This window comes from Perna viridis, chromosome 1 (assembly GCF_037379345.1).
Source record: "Perna viridis isolate PV_CMFRI_1.1 ecotype Kerala chromosome 1, ASM3737934v1, whole genome shotgun sequence".
NCBI lineage: Eukaryota > Metazoa > Mollusca > Bivalvia > Mytilida > Mytilidae > Perna > Perna viridis.
The window spans coordinates 17,395,034-17,408,578 of NC_142445.1; the positions used below are offsets into that span (position 1 = coordinate 17,395,034).

The window sequence follows — 13,545 nt, forward strand, 5'->3', positions numbered from 1 at the left end:
TGAATTATTTTGATTCTTGTATTACTACAATTTTAAAGTGTATATCATATGATACGCTATGAACTTTTCATCACAGCTGTAGTGTTGATTAAGAATGGTAAAAAAAACATGTTTGATGATGCAGTTATGCTTGTCTGTTGTATATCTGGGGCATGTGTGTATCATTTATTCTTTAAATTTCTTTGGAGCAGGTCTTATTATTATACTTCAGTACTTATTTTACTATATAAAAGTATTAGTTGTTTTTCGTTCCTTTAAGTCGTCTAGATAACTGTTTCCCCATTCCTTTAAGTCATCTAGATAACTGTTTCCCCTCCAGGTGAAATAGTTTTGACTATTTTCCTCCTCTACGGTAAATTGCACAATCAAATTTCCAGAACATTTTTTGTCTCATTCATTTCATTGGTTTCAATCGAATGACATCATGGGAGAGACCTTGGGAGTTTCTCAGTGTAATAAAACATTAGTTAACTGGATGTGAGGGTAATAGCAGTTTTATTGTCCCCTTTGTACTGACTATGTCCTCCATGTTGTCTCAGACAAGAGTTAGTACCTTGGGGGCAATTAAACTGCTATTACCCTCAAACCCAGTCAGTAAGTGTATAGAAGAACTGTTTATTCTCCAATAAAAGGCCCATAAAGGGTATGATTACAATACATTTTTTTTTACATACAACAGTTTTGATTGAAAATATATTATAACATATAATATCAACAGTTAATTTACAAACTAAATAATTGTCATATTTTTTGAGCTTTTACTTGCTTTATGAGTAATACATCATAGTAATCAGCACATAGTGTTTAGTTATTATACTGGCACACCTCAGTTTCATTTACAAAATTGGATTATGATAATTGAGATTATAATTATGATCATCAAATTATTATATGAATAAAGAATGTAAATGTATAGAATCTATTAACTTAAGGCATATCTATTTGCAGTAGTGATAATAATGCATTAAAAAAAAACATATATATATATATATATATGTATGTACATAAACCTAATGGCACACTAATTGTTATTGTTTATATTTATTTAGACAATCCAGATTGGCATACATCCTAGACAATGTCATGGATGTGTTTTTATCATTGGGCTAATTGCAACAATGAATCTACCTTCTATACTTGAACAGATTCAGATAATTATGAATTGGCAGCATTGCTCAGCATTATATAGGGGCACTGCTTGTACATGTAATGCAATACATAACATGATATATTGTTTATATTGCCTCTTCCACTAATTAGTGATGGCATTATTAATGTGTTCTTTGTTAACATGTCTTGCATTAAGAAGAATGTCAAAGTTTAATATACATGCTGTTTGTAAATAAACTTTTAATGGAGTTGGGTAGTCTACACATGTACCTAGTCCTTCACATAAAATATTTGGTATTCACATTGAAAGAGTAATCAAGGGAAACAAGCTTCTGGTGGACATCAAAGGAATGTAATCCAGGGACAAAGACCAGACATGGAAAAATAGACACACACAACAAAGAACATAAAATAACCAAGTAATACTTACAAATTGAAAACTCACAACAAATGGTCCTATCTAGTGGACTACTTGGGTACATTTTTAACTATGTAGAATTATTTTTTTATGATAAAAAGTGATAAGACTTAACTCCTTTTTTTTTTTTTATTGTTTTGCAGATGCAAAAGATTTGTTGCTCTGAAGGTTGTGAAAAGTGCCCAACATTACACAGAAACTGCACAGGATGAAATCAAATTACTAAGATGTGTAAGTACCAATCCTAGGCTTCAGTGGTAGATTTCACAAAAAGTTTGAGTGTAAAATTACTTGTAAGTTATAACATCACAGTACTATTTTACATTGTAATAACTTGCAACATATTTTACACTGAAAAGGTTTGTTGAATTGACTGCAGAATTTTGTAACATCAAATATGTTTCTTTTCACACAAATCGCACATGTATTGGTTATGAAGGGTACAGATATGTACTTTGAACACTTGTCAAGTGAATTGACAATGAACAATTGCAAGTGTCAGAGTATGAATTACAGATGTGAAGAACATTTGATTGGACAACGAACCAGTAGAGGGGATTTGGGTCCTTTTATGCTCTTTATTCTAAGTATGAAAGCACTTAAAGATCTTGACAATGAGTAGGTGATTGTAAAAAATAATATAAAATAAATTTTAACCAGGGAAGAAATGTCAGTGGTTAATTTCCTTAAAAATTTAATACTGCTTTAGAAGTACTCCTTCTCTTATTTCTGATTACTTTCTCCCACACTTTCTTTTTTTGGTGAAAATCTAATTTGCAACAGCAGAATTATTTTCTCATTTGTGTTTCTCCATCAAGTGTCACCACTGACAATGATATATCATTGCGTTATTAGATATTGTCCCACATTTCCTTAGAGTAAATGAAATTTCAGCATACCATGAAATATCTGTGAAAATTTTTTTCTGAAGCCAAATAAGTATTAATATTTACACTTGTAGTTTTCATTGGAAACAAACCTTGTAACAGCTGTACAACTTATATAAACATTGATATGTAGACATAATCAAGCTATGACAAGAATTTGTGTTATGGCTATTGATTATTATAAAAGACAAAAACAATTATGGTATAGTATCAGATACACATTGGTATTAAACACTTTATCAAGTCCCACACAGTTCATTAAATTTACTGTTTAATTTAAAACTGATATGATGGATTATGAAACTCAAAATAATTAAATGTAAATGTAAATGTAATATGTTGACTATAACAAAGGTGTCAGTTATGTTGAAAAAGTTTTAATTTGAATACTTATAAGTCATAAGTGAAAAATGTTTTCTTGAACTGATACTTTTTTCATTGCATAAATAATCAACTTGATAATGCTAGATAATTTAGCACACCTTTGATGACCTACTTAATTCAAATCTAGGTCTATTTTTTAAAGTGAGATAACAACCTATGAATTATTCTTTTTAATATATAGATTTTATCTATTTTAAGCAGTTATCTGATTTTTGCACATAGTACATGAATTTTCAGAACTGTTATTGACATTAGATATATACACCACAAATGCATGATTCATGGATTAAGACTTTTGCGCAACAAAACCTGTGAGTGGACACAAAATATTTCACATATATAGATAGTAATGATTTACCAAATGTTACCATTGTGAAAATTTTTGGATAATTGGTATTTCACTGTCAAACTTTCTCCTGCCAAAATTACACAACCTGTATCAATGTGCTGTTCACAGAATTTTTAATTAAGTTGAAAATGGCAATAAATAATGAACAAGTTCTGCACACTTGTTAAATCTAGGCATTTTTCGGCACTCATGATCATAGTGTGGTTATTCACTCTTTCCAATTAATTATCTTATTATTATGACATTATGAACTCAGTTAAGTCACACCTTCACACTTAAGTGATTTTTTTCTGTTTCAATATTCTCTGGCTACATACTTCTTTATTTCTGCATTGAAGATGATAAACTGAAATTATAAAAGAAGCTTGAGTTAAGTGCATAAGGTAATGTTTAAGATATGCAATACTTTGAACACCTGTGAGATTCAAATTTAATTTCTAGATACTTTTGCCATTCAAATGCCAGATCTATTGGGATGTGTAAGGAATGATTTATTGTCAGATACCTTGAAAGGATAATTTAGTTTGTTACATTATAGAAGAAGAATTGGTGCCTACATTAGTCAGAAGTCTCTTGATTGTAGTGGTAGTGTTATGTAATGGAGTTAAAACATGTATTGATCTTGTGTTCAGACTATGCTAACCTACCAGGCTATTCTAACATCTCTCTGTTTTCTTAGTCAACATTAACTTAACTGTCAATAATTCCGCTTCCATCCATCAGAAATGTAATGAGAACCAATTGTCTTTAATTTGTAAAACTGTGGTCTCAAGAAAGAGTGATATTACACTATTGAGAACATGTACATGTATTAGGTGAACTCATTCTAGTGATCCTCCTACACAATATGGTTCTACATTTAGATGGATTGTCTTGTGGAGAGATTATGTCTTTTTCTCTTTTTACTTTCAATAAAGACCTGTCTGTCATTCATACATGAACATACATGTGACCCAGGTCATAAGGCAGTATTATAGGATTCCTATTTTCTGTTACTCGGGGCAAGTGAAATTTAGGTCAGTGAAAGTTAGGTACTTAGTTACACTTTCCCGTGGCAAGTTGAAAACTTAATATACTGTAAGGATTTGTTTTGTTCAGAAAGCAGTCATTGACTGTGGGAAGGTTGATTTTAAGTGGATTTTTTCCCGAGGAAACCTAATTGTATGAAAAATCCTAGAACACTGATTAGATTTTTAAAACAGTTCTTTTCTGATTTAAACATTCAATAATTAAGTTACTTATTTGTGTGACTCAGTATTATTTTTATATGTATTAATAAATGAATTATTTAACTTCTTTTTCAATTTTATTCAATTGACTTTTGATTTTTTTGTTCACGCAGATATGAACAATTTACATATGATTTGATGCTATATTTTTTTCTGCTGTAATCAGCAATCCCTACAAGTTCTTAATGACCTGCAGAGCAGATTAAAAATGGATAAATGCAGCAGTAAATTTCATTCTAGCAACTTCATTGATTTTCATTGTGATTCACTACTACAGACATGCATTCTTTTACATGCAAATGGCAATTTAACACCATAGTCTCTATTTCATTCATGAGTCATTTGGTTTGGGATTTTTATCTGATATAATAAGAGAGCCCAAAACTAGGTTAATATGATGAGTTACATGTTTCATATATCCATAGGTATGGATATTTAATATTCTTGCATTAACTAAGTATAACCCAAGGTGCTATGACAAGAGGGTGTACCCAGTAAACAGTGAAGGTGTGAAAAAATCATCATATTTATATATAATTTTTTTAGGGGGAGTGGAGGTTTCTGTAACTTCACTTTACCATTGAATTTTTCCATTCCCATCATAAGGATGTTAGACGTGCTGTAATTGTTTATTTTGCAAAATGCATTTGCATGTTCATGACATCAGTGATGGTTTTATAAATTTTCTTATATACGATTTTTAAAATCATTTCTTTTCATTGCAGGTGCGTGAAAGTGATGAAAATGATGAATACAGAGAAAGAACAGTCCAACTACTAGATGACTTTAAAATCTCTGGGATCAATGGCACACGTATCCTTTAGGTTATTTATATCACCATTGCCACAAATATATAGTTGATAGATATCTGGAATTCCTGGGAATTTAAAGCTGTTTTGTTGTAATGAATATAAATAGGACATAAATATAGATTTTGTTAAGAATTATGTTCTAAGTAGCAAGTTGAAGGCTAAATGGAAATGTATCAGTTGATCAGTTGTTGTTCCACTGTCCATTGTCTTCACGTTGATGAATGACATTTACATATGCCTGACACACAGGCAGTTTTCAGTCTTGAGGTCAATCAGGATGGTCTTGCTAGTACAGATCTATTTGTCTCATGGGGAAAGCTTGGTGTCAAAATAACAATCAATAAACCTTTTGAAATCTTTATCTTTTTCAGAGTAAGGGGCACCTCTTTTACTCAGCTAATTTCTTATGGTTTTCTTTTAAGTGTTCTGTGTTTTTTCCATGTCTAAGCTACTCTAATTGTGTGTGTTATTTTCTTCCTTTCGTATCTGAGTTACACTGAAAAATTTAGGCAGATATACATGTTTTCTGTATTAACATTTTGAAATTAATTCCTCTTTACAAGGACTATGAACTTTGTCAGGCTGCAGAGTACTTAAATATAGATTCTGTTCCTTAACTAGATTAAGATGTCTGTATGGTATTTGAAGTTCTAGGGAATAATTTATTGAAGTTGATCATAAGGTCAAATTATCAAGGAATTCCTTCAAGAAATGTTAAATCCATAATTAAACAGGTTAGTGGAGTCATCTGAGAAGGAAATGTTAAATCCATAATTAAACAGGTAAGTGGAGTCATCTGACAAGGGAATGTTAAATCCATGATTAAACAGGTAAGTGGAGTCATCTGACAAGGGAATGTTAAATCCATAATTAAACAGGTAAGTGGAGTCATCTGACAAGGAAATGTTTTCCTAAAAGGATGTAAATGTGGATGTTGTTTTCAATTTGCACAACAAGTAATGGTGCTATATTGATATTTTATCATATTGGAACAGGATCAGTGGAACAGCATTTACAAAAGGGCATGTAAGTCTATTCTCATGACTGCATGAATTCACAAGAATGGGTCACTATCTCTAGTTCAAAAGCAGAGGATGTTGTTTTTATAGTGTAAAGACTGCCATCACTTGGTGTTCTGTAGTCATCGTTATCATCGTCTGTTAACAATTTTTCAAAAATCTTCTCAGAAACTACTGAGAGGAATTATGTGAAACTTTGCACAGATGTTCCTTAGGGTATCTTGCACAAAATTTGTGTTTAAATGATCCATCAAAAAACATGGCCGCCATTAACAAAAAATAGAACATGGGGGTCAGTCTTTAGTTCTTCGCCAATATCTCCAAAACCGTTAAGTTAAGCCTAATTCTGACTAGGTAAAAGTGTTCAGCATGATGAGATCTATCTGTGGTCAAATTCTCATTATAATCTGTCAAGCAATTTAGGAGTTATTGCCCTTTTTTGACATGTTCTGCTATTTTTAATATTATTTCTTTAAAAAATCTTCTCTGACCCTACTCGACCAACTGGAATCAAACTTAGTATAAATGTTTTTTGGGGTATCTTGCACAAAAGTTGTGTTTAGATTTTTGATCCGTCAAAAAACATGGCCACTGTTACTAAAAATAGAACATAGGGGGTCAGACTGTAGATTTTCAATTATATATCTCCAAAATCGTTAGATTTAGCCAAATCTGACTTAGTAGAAAAGTGTTCAGCATGATGAGATCTATCTGTGGTCAAATTTTCAGTTTATTCTATTGAGCCATGTATTGATCCTTTTGATAAGTCCTACCAAAGTCTTCTTGGGTGAAATTATTAGTAAACTTCTAGTTAAATTTATTGCCATTGACAGACAAAATTTAACCAGGTGAGCGGTTCAGGCTCCTGGGAGCCTCTTGTTTATTCGAAAATCTGTGGGTGTATAATGGCATGGCTTAAATAAAAGGGTATTGATCTGTTTGAAATTGTACCACAAAGTGCTTATTCCCCAATGTTGTGACTGAAATCATTTTTGAATTTAGGGCTGAAAGGGATCACTTTGATTTTGGTCAAATTCATATCCTGTGTTGTAAAATGTCTAATAACAATCAAACTTCAAAGTATCAAGCTTGAATTGTGTGTCCATACTTGTATGTCTCATTTGTTTAGGGTTAGACCTCTCCCATGTTAAGATGCTCCCTGTGTGCATTTCATCTGAACAAAGTCGGTTAGATATTAACACAAAATGAAAAAAAAAAACCTTACAACTGTAAACTTTCAAAATTTAAGTGCTTTTAACAGAAATTCAGAATCAAAAATAGTTTTTGAAAATGCAACTTACAAGCCATATACTTTCCTTAGTATCAAACCTTAAACAGTATCAGCCCAAGAACAAAACTAGTCTTATGCATTGGCTGAAATAGTAAATATTAAATATTATTTTAAGTATAGATGATGATTATATTATTTGTGTTTGTTTTAGGTCTTACAGGCTTTACATTATCTCCATACAAAGTGTAAAATCATTCACACAGACATAAAACCAGAGAATGTGCTTATGTGTGTAGATGATACACATATCAGAAAGCTCGCAGCAGATGCATTTGAATGGCAAAGAATTGGTTGTCCAATGCCTGGTTCAGCAGGTAATTTCATAATGATTTTGATGGTGTAGTGTTTTGTCCTATTAAGTAATATCTTAGGAGAACAATAGGTGCAGATAACAGACCAACAAATCAAATTGACTCATCTTTTTACTTAATCAGGTATTAAGGAAAGTTTTAAAACGACATGCTTCAAATTTCAAGGCAACAGCCGTAGTAAAAAAACACATGACCAACATTTTGTGCTACTGATAGGCTGCATCTAATATGAAGAAACTAGTCCTATTAGAATCAAAATGAATCATGGAAACTCCATTTTATCATTGATTTACCATGGGCTGGCCATTCATGTCATTTAAAAACAATGCGACATAAATAGCCAGCTCATGGTAAGACAATGATAAAATGGAGTTTCTGTGATTTATTTATTAGATTTACCCGCCTGCATTTTTAATGGGCTCAGGAGTTGTTAGATTTATTATATAGTCTACTTAGCCAACCAGACCCTCATAAATGTTTTTATGGATTTTTTTTTTCTAACATACCCACCTTCTTTGGATTTCACGGTTTTTGGGGGTAAAATAGATCATTGCCTTGACATTAGTGTAGTTCTTACATTTTAATTTGTATTTTACCTGCTGTGTTGACCTGGAAAAACCAGATCTGATGTAATTGACATTTGTTATATTAAGAAAATGTTGAAGTTTTTTTTGTATTTTTTAATCAAAATATCAGAATACAGTATGCTCATCATGAAACTTAATTTTTTTTTTTCTAGTGAGTACAGCACCTAAAGAGAAGGCTGATACCTCAAAAATGTCCAAAAACAAGAAAAAGAAGCTGAAGAAGAAATTAAAGAAACAACAACATTTATTAGAGGTGCAAATGCAACAAATAGAGGAAAGTCAAATCAATTCAACGGTTTGTAATGGTGCATCTGATGTTGCAATAGCAAACCTAGTTGATGTGGTGGTGTATTACATATACAGTCACTTCAAATTAGCAGAACTACATAAACTCTTCTATTGATTTTATTTAGATTTTTTTTCTGAAGCTTTCAGCTTATGCAAGCTTTGGTTTTTCATAAAAATTCTGCAGATTTATTTTCAACAATTTCACATTTTGCTATTTTCTGTTCTTTTCAGTGCTTTGAAGTGACTGTAAGTGCCATTTGAGTTAGAATGAAGCTCACAAAATTTCCTTTATATCTCTTTTTAAGGAAAAAGATTTTAATGCCTTACACTAAAAACCCCATGAATTACACTTCTTACTGGGTGAGCTCACAAAAGTTTTGAAAATTGATTACAATATCTCACATTTTGATGCAGTGAATATCAATTTACATTGACATATCTTACTTAACAGATAAAAACTGACACAAAATTGATATACTGCTGTGTGTAACCTCACCTACTCACTAGTATCATAGTGGTGTAGCTAATTTTAACACTTTTGGCATTTACATGTAGATATCATTTGACTTTTCTGTTATTTCCATCTATGTATATTATATTCTTGTATATACATGTATTTCATGCTCATTGAACTGTTAATAACTTTTTTTCAGTTTTCCATAAGCCACAAAACCTGTCCAAGCAAACTTGCTTCAGTCTTTTCTAAAAGACTTTAATAATGAATATTTAAAATTTTGGTAGCTTTAGTTTAGTGAATGTAAAGTATAACAATCTAATTATAAAAGCCCTTATATCTTGATCACAGTGTTGAAGATCTAGGTAAACCAAACTGAGAGTTATGTTTATTAATAAATAATGTGTAGGATGCCTATAGTTTCTGAAGCTTGAAAATCTGCAGTTATTTTCCCAAAAAGTTATAGGTGAATATTGGGCATAAGTTGTGATGTCACAATGTGATTTTTATTATGACACCATTTCTTTTGACAGTTTTTATACTTATGACTTTTAGTGAAAGAGATTTAATGTTTTAAAAGTGGATGTAGAATTGCACAACTTATTTGTGGCAGTAGTTGGCAAAATATTCTTAAATTTAAGTTTCTATTTTCAAGTAAGGGTAAGGTCTTGGTTCATTTATTGACCCTCAAGATGCTGTTTCCTTCATTGATAAAGTAAAGAGGAGAAATAAGGCTAAAAAAATATGCTCAGGCTCCGCAGCATCTCAAAAAACCCTCCCGCATCTGCGATTTTTATTACAGTAAAATCTGGAAAGTTTCATATCCAGTGCAGAATCAACTTTTTATTAGTTACAGAACCATCTGCTTGCTTGACAGAAATATGAAAAGTATGATGCAAATGAGGCTGTTGATCAGTAAAAACAAAAAAAAGTTTGTCTTGTGGTGGAGAGATGGCTTTTATTTTTTGCCGCATCTCACATCCCAGTAAAGTTTTAATGCCATGGAGTATTTTATTTAACTTTGGTACATTTACAGAATTGTTCATTTCGATGAAATTTCTTAGAAAAAAAAGAAGAAAAGTTCTGATCAAAGGCTTCCTTCCAGCATCAATTTTTTTAAAAAGAGTCCTGAGAACCAGGCATTTATTATTTTTTTTTTATGGCCTAATAAGAAAAATATGTTGGTCTTAAAAATGCGCATCAATTGTGACCCATGGATTATCTCCCGTTGGAAGATGGTTTTGAATGTAGTACAACAGTAGGAACTTTTCTTTTGCAGCAAAGAGAAAGAGAGAATAGTATAAAAAATATGGTTAGCTATTTTAACATGTTGAATTATTGATTGTATACAGTTAATCCTCTTGGACAGGTTTAATTTCAAATTTGTTGTATCATTGCATAATTGAATTTGTTTTAATTCTGTGAATGTTTTTTTTGTTCATATCTGGAAGTAAGAATGGTACTTTAAGATTTTCCTTCTTGGTACAGTTATTATTCAAAGTGAATAAAATATCAGGGGAAAGTATTTACAAAGAATAAGACATCATCACTAAAGGCTAGTTGGAATTTTATTAGTCACTGTATATTTTTATATGTCCGTCTAAGACAGGACATAGTATGGTATACCGTTGTCTGTCTGTCCGTCCCGTCTTCCACACTTTGGACCAACTTTTATGAAACTTTGGGGAATTGTTCATACTTATTGACGCAAGTTCCCTTTTGATTTTTATAATTTCAGATGTATTGTTTCCATGTGATCAATTTTTTTTACTTAAAAAAAGAGGAATTTTTAAGTTTTCCCACAGTAACTCAAAAACACTTTCATCAGCTTTTTTGAAACTTTGATGAATTGTTCATATAAATTGACATGTTAGGTTTTACTCCTAAAAAAAGGCGGAAATGGCCAAGGACATTTTATTTAATGAAAAGAGACCATTTGTTATTATGATCGACTAATAAATATAAAAGGTATTTGATATCCTTGTCAGAAAAGTGTGTTTTGAACAAGATAGAAATATATGGGTGAAAAATCAAGACAACAAACTTAGTTAAACTTGATAGTGCCACATTTTTGGTGCATTTTTTATTTACTTTTTTTTAGAGTGGGGGAGGGTATTTGAGAGGGCTCACAGTATTTCTAGTTATTAATTATATAAATTCATTAAAAGCATAAGGACAAGTTAAAAGGGCAATGGGCGTATCATGCGCTTAAAACGCTGCTCTTTATTTTAAATGCTATTCAGATGTTTTATTATGCTTCTTTTGCAACAAAAAATCATTCCATTGAAAAAGCATTACACATTGCTATGGCAATTGTATGCATGAATATTATTGTACACCAAGTGTTGTTGTTGTTTTTTTTTTTTTTATTCTCTATATATGTATTTATAATTTATGTTGTTATTTGATGGGGTTTTTTTTTCTTCCAAGGTGCTTTTGCTGTGCTTTTGTATAATTGGTCATAAAATTCTTTAGAATTAATGTAGATACAACAGTAAACTACTCAGTTTTCTGTTTGTTTTTTTTAATTATATCAAAGAGAACCTTTCTTAAATGTATTCAACATTGTAAAATAGTTACAGTGTCAGTTCTTAGTTTTACATGAAAAATAGTAAGCCTATGTTATAGCACCAGACTTGTGAAATTTGATGATGTAATTAACTTAAATGTTGCATGAATGCAAATATATTTGTAAGCTAATGTTCATTAGAAATCTTATTTGTTTTCTCCAGATGACGCAAAGTGCCAGTATCACAAATTTTCAGCAAGAAAACCTTGATCCTGAAGGTATGGATCAAACAGAAGAGGGCAATACACAGGCTAGCGAGCTTCCCAACTCTGAAACATCCAGTCTCAATATGCCCAGCTCAGATAGCTCTAACATGATATCACAGATCTCTGACAGCTCCAATGTTGTCTCGCCAACCTCAGAAAGTTCCAGTATGCTACCTACTAGTGAGAATACTGAACCAAGTACTGATGCATCTCCTTTGTCTGAACAACTAGAGGAAAATGTCACAAAGAATGAGAGTGAAGTCACGATCACCAACGAGCCAGAAAATAACAACAAAGGTTTGTTTTGGTTAGGTGTGGTCTAATGGCTGAAGCTGTTATCATATGTAGTTGTTTTTTTTTGTGTGAATTTATTAAATTACACCACTTTGGTGGACTTAGTTTTGATCACATACACAATGATATGAGGAAGAAGTCAACCAAAAAAAAAATATAATGATAATAAAATAATTAAAAACAAATATCAACTAGTATTAGTTGTGTTGGAAACCAACACAAATGCTCCTCAAATGTCCAATTGTCACAGGAGTTTCCAAAATCAGTTTGTATGGTCCTTTGAATTTTTTTGAAATTGTTTTATTTTATTTTTTTTTTATTTTGCCTGGCAGCCATCTTGGAATGGTGGCCATTTTCTAAATTCAATAAAGCTAACCAAAAACGCTTGTGATGACCTGTTTTTCAAACCAAATATCAAGTCTATAGATTTTTTCCCTTTTTAGTCTTTAAACAGCAGCTGTTTTGAAATGGAGGTCATTTGAAATTTCAAAATGTTTGGGCAAATATACATGTAGTGCCCTGTGTTTGTGTTAAGTTTGGTTTAAATGCATTCAGTCGTTTCAGAAGAGTTCTGCAGACAAAAGTATACCAGAATGAAGAATTATAAAAGTTTGAACAAAAACAGTTTGTTCCCCTACTACGTTCTTGGAACATAATAAAAGATTAATTGTTGATTTTTAATGAAAGGTCTCCTGGTGTTTTTTAAGTTATTGTGTTTTTTCCTTACAATATATCTCTTTCTATAGAATTCATTCATGTTTCTACTAGTTATTGAAAAAACGATGCAGTGTCATTATATGTCAGCTGATTTGGTTTCTGTATTATATTTATTGCAGTGAAAGAGAAAAACAAGGTTAATGAGGAAAAGACAGAAATTACCAATGAAAATGACTTGGATCATAATTCAACTGAAATGTGTCAGCCAGAAATTATAGACCTGAATATCAAGGAAGTGGAAGCTAAATTAAATGTGGAAAATGACAGCAAAAAATCAACAGAGGAGGAAAACAGACCTGAACAAGAGAAACAGGAGATAGTTCATGATGCTGGGGATGAACCTATGTGTAATGGATACGAATCTCAAAACGGTGATGTGAATACAAACTATTCTGTGAAACCAGAAATGGCTATGGATGAGGGATTACCTCCCCCTGAAGAAGCCCAGAATAACCGAGGAAATAGACGTTCTCACAGTCCTAGTAGTCAGACACCAAGTGATCAAACTGATTCATCCAGTAAGACTAACTAATAAATGTACTTAACTGAAAATTTGAAAACCAATATTTGGGCAGTTTATACTTTATTTAACCTTGAAAGTTTAAGCAAGTGCAAACTGA

General features: G+C 31.5%; 1 protein-coding gene across 3 annotated transcripts in view; it reads left to right on the forward strand.

The window, feature by feature from the left end:
- Nucleotides 1–13,545, forward strand: part of LOC148627533 (SRSF protein kinase 3-like) — a 29,561-nt gene that overhangs the window by 5,168 nt on the left and 10,848 nt on the right. Inside the window, exons 3-10 of one of the 3 annotated variants that reach the window (XM_088574362.1) lie at nt 1,672–1,759; nt 5,103–5,190; nt 5,817–5,923; nt 7,651–7,813; nt 8,550–8,650; nt 10,419–10,451; nt 11,872–12,211; nt 13,045–13,443. In XM_088574362.1, the coding sequence (XP_088430488.1) occupies nt 1,672–1,759; nt 5,103–5,190; nt 5,817–5,923; nt 7,651–7,813; nt 8,550–8,650; nt 10,419–10,451; nt 11,872–12,211; nt 13,045–13,443 (1,319 nt within the window). Of the gene's footprint in view, nt 1–1,671; nt 1,760–5,102; nt 5,191–5,816; nt 5,924–7,650; nt 7,814–8,549; nt 8,693–10,418; nt 10,452–11,871; nt 12,212–13,044; nt 13,444–13,545 lie in introns of all 3 variants that reach the window. The other 2 variants (XM_088574352.1, XM_088574368.1) reach the window with 2 other exon arrangements.